The sequence below is a fragment of the Anarrhichthys ocellatus genome, unplaced genomic scaffold (genome assembly GCF_004355925.1).
Source record: "Anarrhichthys ocellatus isolate YVR2014 unplaced genomic scaffold, GSC_Weel_1.0 scaffold158, whole genome shotgun sequence".
Taxonomy (NCBI): domain Eukaryota; kingdom Metazoa; phylum Chordata; class Actinopteri; order Perciformes; family Anarhichadidae; genus Anarrhichthys; species Anarrhichthys ocellatus.
Window position 1 is genome coordinate 66,167 of NW_022280188.1, and position 14,173 is coordinate 80,339.

The window sequence follows — 14,173 nt, forward strand, 5'->3', positions numbered from 1 at the left end:
TAGGAGCATTCTTTGGATATTAGTGGTCAGTGTTCACATGTAAAATGTAGTGTTAGTGAGAAACTTGAATAAATCTAATAGTTCGAAGATGTTTTCACAGCAACATAAATGGATATTAGGAACTATGTCCTGTTAAAGCTATCTCTAAACAGCTTCTCCTCCATAAGAACTATTACTGACAATCCTTTAATTCCTCATCATTTGAATTGTGTGCCTTAATGAAAAACCATATAAATGACTTTAACATAGTAAAAGGATAACATTTAGAATTGTTGATGGGTTACACTGACTTTAGAGTCGTTGAAATGATTTTTGGGACGGTGGCAAAAAAGTCTGAAGCCTTGTAGACCAGCGGCTATAATTAAATACAGGGATCTGTATCTGCCAGTGTGGATCATCAATTGACTAAAAACTGACTACAGGACATTAAACCCATTGAAAGCCAGGATGAATATTATTTTTGTATTTATGGATGGTTCATTCCTTAGAAATCCAGTGTGTTGCTCATTTCTACGGCATTATTTCGGAGGTACATGACCGTTAGTGGTGCAACAGATCATAAAACTCACGGATTGGATCAGCACAAAAGAAAAAAGGAGCAAATATCACTTTTAGATCCCTGATCATGTTTTTCTGCCGCTGATACTAAATGCCGATCATTGATGATCCGTACTGGCAGATACAGATCCCTCTGTTGTTTGATTATAGCAGCTGGTCTACAAGGATCCCGTCCCAGAAACAATTTCACCCGCTCTGAAGTCAGCAAACCATCAAAAGTTCTAAATGATATTCTAATGATTTATTATAAGATGCCTAGAGGTAGTGTAAACGGGTTGTCATTTATCTCTAATATCTATTTATGTTTCTGTGAAAACATCTCCCACATTACATGTGAACACATCAGGATAACGTTATCATTTACCTTAGCCCAATTCTCCTCTTCACTGAGCAGAGCCTGAACGCATCATAATGGAACTGAGCAGAACCTTCATGCGTTAGCCGTTAGCATATGTAAGATCAAGAAGACTCCAATAGGAGCATTGAACTACTTTATATTCATGTAATGTACAAGACACCGTCGCTATTCATTTTATAGACTGTTAAAGAATACGCTACAGCTATTTTGAGTGCTTTTCATCTTACAGTATTGTAGAAGTTAAATTACGGGAGCATAGTATAGAATAGCTTATTTGAGGCCCGCTCCAGGGAGCATTACTTCTTGACGAAGGCGTCTTCAACCACAGCTACTGTCCCTGTGAACATTTGTGTTGTCACTTGCTTGTTTGAGTAGACAACACAAGGTAGCCGGAGGAACGGGAGATCATTAACGCTCGGTACATTTTTGCTGCTGTGTCTTGAAGGCTTGGTTTTCTGCAGCTTGTCAGAAGCTTAAAAAGTTTTTCAATGAGAGAATAATTTTTCCCGTCATGATTAGGGTTGGGTATCGTTTGGGATTTTTCCGATACCGGTGCTAAAACGATACTTTTAAAACGATACCGTGCCTAAACGGTGCCTGAACAGATACTTTTTTCTTCAAATTGAACAATATATTAACTGTTAACAGTTTACAGTATACTTAAATAAATATAAATGAATACAAAACACACACACTCTGTACACTCACTACAGCTTCAAACTTCAGCAATTATTTTGCAGAAATATGAGCATATTTTCCTTCTCTGGCAAAATACAACACGTCTCATGACTTATTTTATTTTACCAGTTGGTGGCGGTAATGTGCCAATTTGTCGTTTGCCAACCGCCACTACACCTCAAAGAAGAAGAAGCTTTCGCGTGCCTGTGGATGTTGTGCTTATGAGCGGCAGCGCTAAGTACACCGTTGTAATAATACTATGAGTGAGGAGCGGAGGACCGAGTCCTGCTGCCAGGACGGAGTCATCAGAGTAGTGTAAAAAAAAGTATTTCAATCGGCTCAGGCACCGCTTTTCGGTATCCAACCCTAGTCATGATTTCAATGTGCACGCAGCAGCCTCGGGTAGCCAGCCGGAAGCAGACGGGTTAAAGCAAAGCCGAGAAGTAGCATGTTGATTTTCTCTTTCAGACCGACATCAACCTTCCCTACCTGACAATGGATGCCTCTGGTCCCAAACATCTCAACATGAAGCTGACCCGCTCTCAATTTGAAAACATTGTGGCTGACTTGATCCGACGCACTGTGGCTCCCTGTCAGAAGGCCATGCAGGACGCCGAGGTGTCCAAGGCAGACATAGGGGAGGTGCTGCTGGTTGGAGGCATGAGCCGTATGCCCAAGGTACTTATCACAGTATGACCTCTGATACCAAACGGACGAACAAAGATATTTTAGTAAAGTTTATTTGACATAACGAGGAGGACATTAAATAACATGCAGCTACAAAAACGTCAAGGATGACACCAATCCCAGTAGGATAAGTTAACGTGAAAAATGCATTGACATCATTAATGTATAAATTGACACCCGGTCTTCCTCCATGCCTCAGAGCACGGAGCTCAAGCCTCAACACAAGCTCAGCAGGTGAGTTTTGAGTGGATGAGCATGGCAGCTCCTTGTGGCGTGGAGGAAGACTGGGTGGCGTTCAGATGCGCTGCTGTGACACAGAGCCGGTGTTATGACTATTTATGCTGCCTCGATGAAAAATGCTGGTTAAGTGGTTAGGATATGGGGAGCTTATTTTGATACTTAATTACAAAAGGTTTCAGGGGTAGCATACTTTGTTTGTGCTGCATTATATACTATGACAATATACACTTTGTCATAATGAAATGAACCGAAGTGATCTTTTTGAGGACAATGTATAGTTTAGATTACTCGACTAATCAGTAAAATAGTTGATAAATAGATTAAAAGTTATTGTTATGGGCAGACGTAAATCTAAGACAGATTTCCACTGTGGTCCTTGATGTAAAGATGAAGGTGACATTATACTGTCAACAAACCAACACAATCCCTAAAATGGAAACATGATTACAGGGTTCTGTGGCAGGAGGTAACGGTCACAAGTTAGAATGATCATCATTGCTGTTCTAGTGTAACGTGAGGCGTTTGTCTCTGCAGGTTCAACAAACCGTTCAGGATCTGTTCGGCCGCGCTCCCAGCAAGTCCGTCAACCCCGACGAGGCCGTCGCCATAGGAGCAGCCATCCAGGGTGGTGTTTTGGCCGGTGATGTCACTGATGTGCTGCTGTTGGATGTGACACCGTTGTCTCTGGGTATTGAGACCCTTGGCGGAGTCTTCACCAAACTCATCAACAGGAACACCACAATTCCCACCAAGAAGAGCCAGGTACTGGAAGCAGCTGTGCAGGCTGTCAGAATGAACCATTTGCCTCTTTCTATTGCCTCTGATCTGTGTTGTCAGTGCAAACTTGTTTTAAAGTAACTCTATCTGCTCTCCTCCAGGTGTTCTCCACAGCAGCTGATGGACAGACTCAGGTAGAGATCAAGGTGTGTCAGGGAGAAAGAGAGATGGCAGCAGACAACAAGGTGCTGGGTCAGTTCACCCTGGTGGGACTCCCCCCCGCTCCCCGCGGTGTTCCACAGGTTGAGGTCACTTTCGACATTGATGCCAACGGCATCGTCCACGTCTCGGCCAAGGACAAGGGAACAGGCCGAGAACAGCAGAGTCAGTATCATTCATTGAACTGAAGATACATTAATGGCATTTTGTGGATATTAGTTCTGAACATAGTCTTCAGTAAGAATAAATGAATTCTCAATGCTAATGCTAATGTAGCAATAACCACTGAGGACTAATCAGTTATGTCTTTCCAATAGTCAATAATATTGGCAACAAAATGTTGCTTCAGTAAACCTACATTGAATATTTGGCCTTAAGGTTTATTAATGAAACAGCATTTTGGGAGCTTGGCTCCTTGTGTCTTTGTTTTAAATAGCAGATATAAATGTCAAACTGCTGCGTATTGAGGGTCTAAACATGTTGTCTCTGCACTCTGCTCAGTTGTGATCCAGTCATCAGGAGGTCTCAGTAAAGATGACATCGAGAACATGGTCAAGAATGCTGAAAAGTACGCAGAGGAGGACAGGAGGAGAAAGGTAAAGACTGGAAAACAGTGAAGTGGATGAACAAGATAATGAGTCTATGCATTTTAAGGAGGGAAACTCTTTCGTGAGTTCACAGCATTTCTACACAGCTCCATATTGTGACCATTTGTGTACGTGGTCACATTGATGCAAGTGCATGATGATCGTTATGGACATCAGCCTCGCTCTATTACATCTTTACCTCCAAAGTCATCTAGAGCAGTGGTTCTCAACTGGTCTGGCTGCGGGACCCACCATCACCCCTTAATGACAAGCCGCGTCCCAAATCGAGGAAAATGTTCAACTTCTCAAATGTATTTAATGTAAAGATGGTGCAGTTTGAACCTGAGCTGAAGATGTCCTCTGCAGTCGTAGTGTAGGGAGCTCTCTTGTGCAGAGAAATTGTTCCTGTCAGTCCCCGTCCCACACATGTTTCACGTAAATGAGTAAAACTGTTTTGTTTGTTACGTCTGTAGATTCGTCCATTTGTAATGCAAAATGACCACTTGCCTGAATTAGAGCTGTGGTCTGTTGTTTGATGTCATCCGACATGTCTTCAATCCGTCTACTTATAGTGTCATTTGACAGAGGTATAGCTTTCAGTTTTCTTCAGGCAAAGGCCCAAAAGTGGGTCGCGACCCACCGGTTGAGAATCACTGATCTAGACCGTTGAGCAGTTGCAAGCGTCTGGATTGTCACTTCTATGGATTAATACCATGCTGTCCCAAGAAAAGGGTGCGACAAAGAAATCATGTGCATTTCTTGATTTCCAAACAAAGAAGCTGACTCACTTTTTCCAGACGATTTGCTGGTGCAGGCTAATGACAGCGAGTCCTACAGCTATTTCTATTACTGTGTCGTTAATGAAGTAGGTCGGTAGCATCAAAATTCATACCGTAGGGCAAGTTCATACCGACTACTGTACTTTCTTTTTATACCTATCTGACATGTCTTGAACACTCTCAGGTATCGCACACGTATTCTCAGTTGGTCTACCAGTGGAAAAGTTGGTCTGGATCCCTGCTACATATTAATTGTCATTCACTGATCTATTTAATGCTGTGTGACTTCAAACCAATGCTGTTGTCTCCTTATAAGCCTCATTTTATTGTGCACAGGACCGAGTGGAGGCTGTTAACATGGCTGAGGGCATCGTCCACGACACAGAATCCAAGATGGAGGAGTTCAAGGACCAGCTTCCAGCTGATGAGGTTAAACTTAAATCTTTATTTTTTTGTGTATGGGGAGGGGGGAGGGGACAGTATAAGCGTGGCAGGCCCCAGATCAAAGCGCATGTATCTCAACAGATACCTCCCAGCCCGAGATGCACAACTGTCATATTTTTCAATATTTTCTTTGGGTATTCAGTGGAGGCTGAATTTCAGTAGCATACTTGTATGTGCAATTTGCCCTAGTAATACAGTTAAAAGTACAGGAACAGCCGTTTTTAGGAGAAACTAATATATTCCGTTACCCCCGTAACATTTAGCACCCAGCACTAATTCTTGGGGATCGTGGTACATGTGTGAGGCAAAAGGAGGGGATGAGTGGAATTAAAAGTTCTACTCATTTTGTGCTTTGGTTTTTAGATAGTTTTCTTGGTGATGATTCGTACTTTGGAGAGTATTCTCCTAGATGTATTGTGTGTGTTGGGTATGTCCTCATGTTGGCAGAGTGATGGGGAGAGGTTGTCAGGCTTTCTCCATCAGAACTGTTTAATTGGTGTGCAGTCCCATGTGGCATACATGTAGGTGTATCTGGTGTTTTGTGTGAAGTGTGCTCTGTAAAACTCCTTTTAAACATTATTTTCCTTGTTTAGTGCACTCTGTAAATTCTTCTAATGAAAGAGTTACTTTTCTGTGCTGGTGGATGTAGAGAAGATGTTTTAGTTTTAATAAGTCGGCACAGGGTGGTCTGTAAGTCTTGTTCCCATATTTCTGAAGGGATTGATATTGTTAAGGTGGACATGGAAATCATCTTGTTTATTTCTGGTAGTGATGTTGAACTGGCCTGAGGTAACTGGGCGAGGATCTTAGTTAAATGATTCGATTGGTAGATTCATCTAACGTTGGTTGTCCTCTGCTGTTTTGAGGAGTGGGTTGAAGACAGCCTATGATATTACCAGTGTGCAGGGAGGGGCTGAGTGTTGGACTGCCACATCCCAGCTGTTGTGTCCGAGTGGGAGACTGGTGGAGTTCAACCAGTTGATGGTGTAATCTGAGATTGTGTTTATGAAGTGGATGGCTTTGAGTAATGAAGACAAAGTATTCTGTAGATCAAGTAGAACTGCGTAAAGCCTGATCATACAGTGCACGTTTTAGTTTGGGTTCCTGTGATTCTGTTTATTGGATGCTGTGAATAAAGATGAGAGTGGGCATCCTTGCCTTGTACCCCTGTGCAGAGTGAAGCATTGTGATAGTAATCCATTTGTAATGAGTTCATAATCCTAACTCATTGGATAAATGATTCACCAAAACCATTGTTTTTAAAAATTCCCAATTTACTTGATCAATGAAACTATGGCTGTTTGTGAGATGTGCAATGGATTACGTTCAAATGTTAAATGGGTTATTAGATGAGTGTCTTCCTTTTAATGTCTTAGTTTGGTCTGAGTGGATGATAAACTGAGTAACTGTTTCCATTTGTTAAGTGTTTTATTAAAAGACCGATTATAGCAGGGTTCATGATGATGGGAAGTTTGAATTGTTGCTTTATTTCAGATGTTAATCTATTGTAAACGGGGGTTAGTGTGGCGGTGGTATTATTCCAGGGAAGGAATTCCACTTTTTTTTTAATTCAATGAGTAGTGCTCATTGAATAAAGATGTATTAAATTGCCATCTGCTGGATGGTTTGGGAGAATAGTTAATGTTCTAGGTGAGGGAGATGGGAGCGTAATAGTAAAAAGGTGTATAAGTATGTCTGTCTGAGATTTGCTAAATAATGTAGTTACTGAAACCTGTTGACGGCGGCCGTCGGAGTGTTAACTGTACATCTGTTATGTACACAACTGCTATTTATAGGTAGGCACTGATGCGACATGTCTTTGGAAAGCTAAGATTCTTATAATTCGATTTATGCAAGCTATTTTTAAGATGCAATCACGACAGCAGGTACAATCAACGCCTCTGTCAGACCACCAACCCACAAACAAACATTTACACAATCGAGGCAAGTCAAAAATGAAGCTTGATAGTATTCCACCCCTCGATAATATTCCAACAAAAATGGTCTTGTTACATTGCCAAAGGTCCAGACAATCCAATCCAGTAAAATATTTAGTCCAAAACACATTACGTCCATAAATACCCATGGACTGATGTTGCATCACTTCAAATTAGCCGGCAGATATGCCTGTCTATGTATTTTCGAACGTAACTTCAGTTCGCATGTAAACACTGACGCTCTCTGGATCTCAAAATGGCGGCTGCACTCTGACCTTTAGATTGACCCAATAGGAGCTTCCATGTCCTGTCTACAGCCTACAATAGCCAACGAGAGTCCGCGTTGAAGGAAAGTGCCTGCCCCTCTTCTTTCGTGTAAAGCTCGAGCCAATTGCAACCGATCGTTCTGATGACTGACGCTTCGTATAGCCAATGAAATTTTGACAATAATGATATGCAGCTTCAGGGGTTAGATTTAGAGGCAGAACGTGGAAGTCACTGTTGAAACCGCGAGTCAGGTCCCTGTATCCGTGCGCTAAATTCAAAGTGTTGTTTTTGAGAGTTTTGGAGAATTTAGGAAAGTAAATAATGGTGAAATAACTTATAAATTACTGTATTTAGACATAAATAAGCTTTAGTTTGAATTATGAATACACATTTCTACACAGCCTATGTATGTTACTATGGTTACCATGGGTCCCCAAATGTCCTTTTTTGGAAAGCGCCTAGACATACCCTTAGTAAAACATGTGTAAAATATAAATTTTCTGTGGTATTGTTATCAGAATTGAACTTGGTCTAGGTAAGGCTTCATGCTGTGGTCCCATTGTGCTTTCCAGCTAATAAGTCCCAGCTATAGTCATCTGTAGTCATCTGTTTGCAAAGAAATATTCAGGCGGAAATAAAAACCTTCTACTTCAGTGTGTTCAAACTTCTATTACTCAATGCCAGCAGCACTTACAGTGGTTCTGACTGTTGGGGGGGGGGGAAAAACTTCAGTGTTACCTTTCAAAAGAGATCGAAACCATGCATGTACTTCAAATGGTTCAAGAACAGCTTTCAATTTGCTTTGGGTATGCCTTGGATAGGCGTTTTAGGCTCATTTTGCTGGAGTGGTAACAGGTTAAAAATAAGTCAATATGAGGAGTGATTAACTGGTGAGAAGAATGAAAATTGTCCAGCGGTCGTGTGTTATCTCTAGACCAAAATCACTCATGAACTGTTGAAGGGTTACTGTGCTTTAGCAGTTAAGGATGCTGTCTGAATGGTTAGACTGTCTACTGATGGCTTCATGATTGTGTTTTAATCTTCTCTGATGATTGGAGAGTCAGACAGACGGGGAGAGAGGCAAAACAAGAGTTGACGAAAGGATGAGATCCCTCTTTGCCTGCAGTTGAAATGGGCAAAGATGGTTTGATTGAATTGTGGCGTTCTTGATTTTGGTAGTGTGATTTCGATGTATACGTTTCTTGAAGGCATATGTCTGCTTGTATTTTTTAAAATGTTTTTGAATACCCTAAATATTCTCGCCTGTGCACCGATTCCACAGATGTTCCAATGACAAATTTCAGTTCATGGAGACCAGATCTGTGAGTCAGTATTGTTGACAGTTGTGAGTGTGTTTATGGTTGATCGGGGCCCCTCATCCTTCCATTCAGAGGACTACGATGCGATTATAAAACCATTATCGATTCTTCTTGATGCATCAACATTTTTCTATACCTGATTTATTTTCTCTCACTTTGTAAAGAGTTATAATTAAAAAAACTGATGAATTTACTTCCACTATCTGTTATTAAACAAATATTGGCAACAAATACAAGAGATGTGTCAACTGGACGGTTACGTTTCCAAGCATTGTAAAGGGAAGCAACAGGAAAATAAATAAGTGTGCCTATAGCAGCAATCCTAAAACACATAATTCAGCATTTTCTGAGTCATTTGCCCTTATTCACAAATGTTGGGAACGAAAAGGAGCGTGTTTGATTTATCAGCATCAAAGAAAAATAAATCATTGACATCAATAGAATTATTAATGTCAGTAAGATTATTAATAACGGGGTACCACCCTGCGAACAGGGACCAATAACCAAACTATAAACTAAGTCTCATAATTAGTGTTCACTCACAATGTCAATAGTCTGAGTACTATTACACATTCAGAGTGAAAGTGAAGGTTTAAGTACGAGCAACAGACCACATATCAGATATTATCACAATACATGCACAAAGTAATCACAGACAGCTGCTCTTTAAAATATAACAGTTTATTAAGTTCTAATAATAATGATCTAGTCAACTAACATCTAAACTAACAATACATTTATGAGCATGCAATCTGAAATCAACAAACTATGTAAAGTGTGTGTGAGAGAGAGTAAAAGAAGAGAGAAAGCAAACAAAAGGGTCCTCCAAAAGCAGATTTAAGATCCTCCCCACCACGGTGGTGTACGGAAGATTTCTCTCTCAGCTCCAGAAGTACAGCCGACGCCTCTTTGATTAGCACAGCTGCGTTTCTGACCTCCGAACTGATGAGAAACAACTTCCGCATCCGCGAGCGGTGAACCATCTCAACACTAATTGCGGCAGTATTGAAATACACAGCATTAACGATCTCTGCGATTGTTGAGCATACACCACGTTATAAAAATGACAGTAACTTAAGCAACACAAACAAGATAATAAACACAAAAACCTGAATGTAGCCCAGACACCGTAAGTAGCTTACTATGAGGTGGTTGATTGTGGTCCTTCTTAGTTTGTCGGTGGAACTCAGGCACCTGTGCAGCGCAGCAGATTCTCTCTGTGCGTCAGAGAATGTCTTCGGCTCAGTAAAGGAATTCCCGTCCTTACGGCTAGCGCAGAGTCGACTTGGGTGGAGAGGAGAAATGTACTTCTCTCTCTGAAGAGTCGGTCTCTTCCCTTCTGCAGGAAAATGGTTCGCTTCCTCGTCCAGGATGCGAACCAAAACAGACAGTCCAGTAGATACATCCAGCAACTCTAAAACTGTTAAACCTAGGATTTCTTTTTAAGGACAGCAACGTTGCGTGTGCTTCCTTGTTGACCGAGATCGAGGTAAAGCATAGAGAAGGGGGGGGGGGGCAAGGCTGTTTTATAGAAACAGGGTCAGAACCACAGGGGTGTCTGTGGCTCTCGGCCAATTAGAACGCAGTGTTGCATGTTTTATTGCTTTCACGTTTACATTGGTGTTATCACAAACTCAAACAGGATCCAGGTTGCCCTGCAAAAAAGGAAGGCCTGACTTCTTTGTTTCAAAGCACAATGTTGAGGCCACATGGTCAGACCCAACACAAATAAGTAATAAAAACTTCTCTTCAAACAAATCCTCCTGTTAAAGGCAATGAGCATTCAGCTCAAAAATAACGCTTTCCGGAACATGTGGTTAAAATGTACATACAGTGATTAAGTAGGCACTAGATTCTGTGGTAATGGATGTTACGCATAGCGTGCTACTGCCATCCTACCCGCTTTCCTCAGTGACTCCATGACTTTAGCTTTGGTTTGGTTGTAGAGTACAGCTGTGTCAGAAAAAAGGTTGAGATGAATGTTGTATCTCGGTTCCAAAGTGTGCAACAGCGTGAAAGCTTTGATTCTCAATGACTGAGTAGGGGTTCAAACCCGTGGCAATAAAAGGTGCAATCTACCTTGTGGTTTGCTTCACAATAATTGTTTTTAATCCATCTTCAAGGTTTTATTTCCTGATTGGGAATAACATTTTACGTCTCGGGGGAATTGCTCCTTATGTCATAGGTACCTGTTTTAAATCGGTCTCTATGGGGCATGGGTGTTAGTTTGTGTAATTAGTGAAATGTATTGTAGAAAACAGTGTCCGGGTAAATTTTGAGGTGAGTGATCATTAATTCCTGAATCAGCCGTCCTGCATGCACTGTGGGATACCAGGAAAGGATTGTCTCATGCTGCGAAATTACAAATCGCTACCGCTGCGTGGCGCGCTACAAATCACATTTGAACGGGGGCCTGCTCCAGAGCAGGTTGGGTGTTCGGTGTACCCCGGTAAGAAGTGAACTGATGTCGCAGGACTGAGAACGCAGAGTTAACCCTGAAGTTAAAGTCCTGCTCTGTACTGTCTGGAGTTTTGGAGGGATTTGTTTTCTTATGTTGGTGCCATTGTTTGTTCCTGGTTGAATACCAGGCTTTCCTGTAGCTGCTGGAATTCCTTCAACAGAAGCTGTTCTTGGATCTAGTCCAGAGAGTTAGTCAATTGAAATCATCACTGTCCTCAGTACAGCATGATTTATCAGAGGTGTGAATGGAGTTGCATTACCAGGATCTCTTGCTGGTTGCAGTGGAGGGGAAGTTGTACTTGTCTCGTCCTCTTTGGCGCAAAGTTGGTTTTAACATTCATCAATCTAGTCTTCCCGATCGATTGGTTGTTATTTCAAATAAAGGGGTTTAATTTAGTTGTGTTTTGTAATCTAGCGGCCATCTTTAATCTCACACTGGTCTCATCTCTTCTACAGTAAAGGAACATCGTACGAGTGGTCGAGGCCACTCTTGGCCAGATGAGAAAAAAGCATCTAGTTGTATTTGCACACCTGCTCTTGTATAGTGTTTAGGGGCGTTACCTATGCTAATAATCAATCGGCCACACACACCTAAAAAGTATGATCAAGTGGGAATCGTCATTCAGCACAGCTGATTTGAATAACGACTGTTGCACCTAGAGTTGACTTCTCTTGTTTTTCTGTTAACGAAGAAGTTTAAGAGAAAGATGCTGCATGAGGCTTCATCATGTAGCAGTCTGACAGAGTGACTGTGATGCAGGAGGTAACCACAAACTGGAGATAAGGGTTTGAATCCTGCCATTATTATTAATGTTGTTAGTGGTGGTGATCCACCACTTTGTATTGCTTATGTCTTCAACACATGGCCCAGCTGTATTCACTCATGTTTCCTCTCTGATCTGTCCACCCACAGTGCACCAAGCTGAAGGAGGAGATCTCCAAGGTCAGGGATCTTCTAGCCAACAAGGACTCAGAAACAGGAGAGAACATCAAACAGGCGGCCAGCACCCTGCAGCAGGCCTCACTAAAGCTCTTTGAAATTGCCTACAAGAAGGTAGGAACACGACTGTTAAAGAGAACTATGTGCCAAAGGAAATGACAGCGTCCGTAACGTTTTTTTCTGTAGGACTGTCATTTATCAGGATGTTTTTCGGATTAAACAATTCATCTTTTGGTCTATGAAATCATGAAAAATACCTAAAGTGATAATATCCAATTGTTTGAGTCAGACCAAGACTTGGTTTACTATCTCATACCACAGAGAACAGCAGCTAATCCTCACATTTCAACTGTAACTAGGGACTGAGTGGCATTTTTGACCATAAACGATTCTTCTTGAAAATAGGTGGAGATTACTTTTTCGTCCATGGATTTCTAGATTAACAAATTGTTTTAGCTGGTATTATGCTTGCCTGAAGACAATTGACATTATTTAATGTTTGTTCAATTGGTACATTAGCAGACCTGCCACTATCTATTTTTCTACCAAATTAAATAGTTGTTACTGACAGAAATGATAAGAAAGTGAATAGGGAGTTGTTTAGCTGTAAAATACAGTGTAACAGCTTCAGTCCAACTATGCATGTCACTCAACACTAACAAATTAATTTCTTCCTGCAGATGGCGGCAGAGCGGGACGGTGGCAGCAGCAGCTCATCAGAGGGAGAGAAGAAAGAAGGCCAGCAGTAGACCTTTGCACTAGTCACTGGGTTTCCATGACATGGGGCTGTCTGGCTCGGCGGTGGACTGGGTGGGGAGGCTGGCAGTGACGAGCTGAATCTTAGTCATTCTCACCATAATATATTATTCTACTGTGTTTTGGCAGTACAATTCTTTAGTCAAAAGATGTATCGATATATGCTCCATGTCCTATGCTATCCTGTCAGTAATTTAATTGTCTCAAAAACAATGTAATGTATGATTATTTTTACAAAGCTGTTCATTTGCATTCTGAGGTAGTAAAGGTTATTTTTTGTGTGTCTAAGACATCATGTAGGCTTCGTGTTCTTTGGCTCCATCATCTGAAGCTTGTTAATTGCTCTGAACAATTTCTTTGAGCTGAGTTCAAAAGCTTGTACAGAGGACAGCCCTGCTTCGTCTACATACTGGAGCGTGATCGCACTAATTATAGCAATTTAGTAGTGATGGTGAGATGAAGCTTCATTGCTCTACTACTCCATCAGGTGGACAATAAATGTAAAACAGGCAGTGATTATAGTGACACCATGGATTTGAATAAATGAATGTTTGTGATGCTCGAATAGTTTCCAAACAAACGCGCAATAAAGTCCCAAGTCCACAAAATGTGAGGGGGGGGGGATCCATTGCGTTTCGCTGCTCCTTATATCTCGAATCACACACCAGACCCGTGAGCCATTTCCTGAATCAGTAGCGTGGTACGGCCGGCTCGCGAGGCTTAGAGCGCCACAAACACAAGCCTCGATACGCGCTTCGCAAAAATCTTCCTGGATTACTCGACGCACGTTTCGAAGCCTCGACACGGAAGGACTCATCACTACTATTTAGTTTTAATGGTGCATTAACAAGAACTTGGAGGTGGGAAGTTAAACAAATCTAATGTCTGTGTGTTAGGATGAGGTTGAGCTTTTGATTTAATTAAGGGAAGTCCTAGATCTGTAAGAAAGTCCATCTTTAAGTTCTTTGCATTCTCCTTTTATAGCATTCATCTTAAACAGCTGAGTTCGGACTCTGTGTGGAAATATTGCAGACTCCAGTTAACGGGTAAATCTGGATGTTGGCATTGCGCAATAGAGGATGAGGCCTTCTCAGTTCCGACAGTTAACCGGATGAAGAGTTGGGATGCAACAAACCGTCATTCCCCTCCAGTAGGAGCCGTTGCTGCCATAAACTGCTGAGTAATGCGATTGTTGCTACATGCCTGCCTGATGAGTGATCCAGGGTG

The 14,173-nt window shown here is 41.6% G+C and overlaps 1 protein-coding gene across 1 annotated transcript in view; it reads left to right on the plus strand.

The window, feature by feature from the left end:
- The window catches only part of hspa9 (heat shock protein 9), a 15,040-nt gene extending 1,315 nt beyond the window's left edge, over positions 1–13,725 (plus strand). The window contains exons 5-11 of the mRNA XM_031878010.1: positions 2,063–2,272; positions 3,056–3,283; positions 3,400–3,622; positions 3,959–4,053; positions 5,160–5,252; positions 12,164–12,304; positions 12,871–13,725. Of these exons, the coding sequence (XP_031733870.1) occupies positions 2,063–2,272; positions 3,056–3,283; positions 3,400–3,622; positions 3,959–4,053; positions 5,160–5,252; positions 12,164–12,304; positions 12,871–12,939 (1,059 nt within the window). The 3' untranslated portion in view covers positions 12,940–13,725. The remainder of the gene's footprint in view (positions 1–2,062; positions 2,273–3,055; positions 3,284–3,399; positions 3,623–3,958; positions 4,054–5,159; positions 5,253–12,163; positions 12,305–12,870) is intronic.
- The last annotated feature ends 448 nt before the right edge of the window (positions 13,726–14,173 follow it).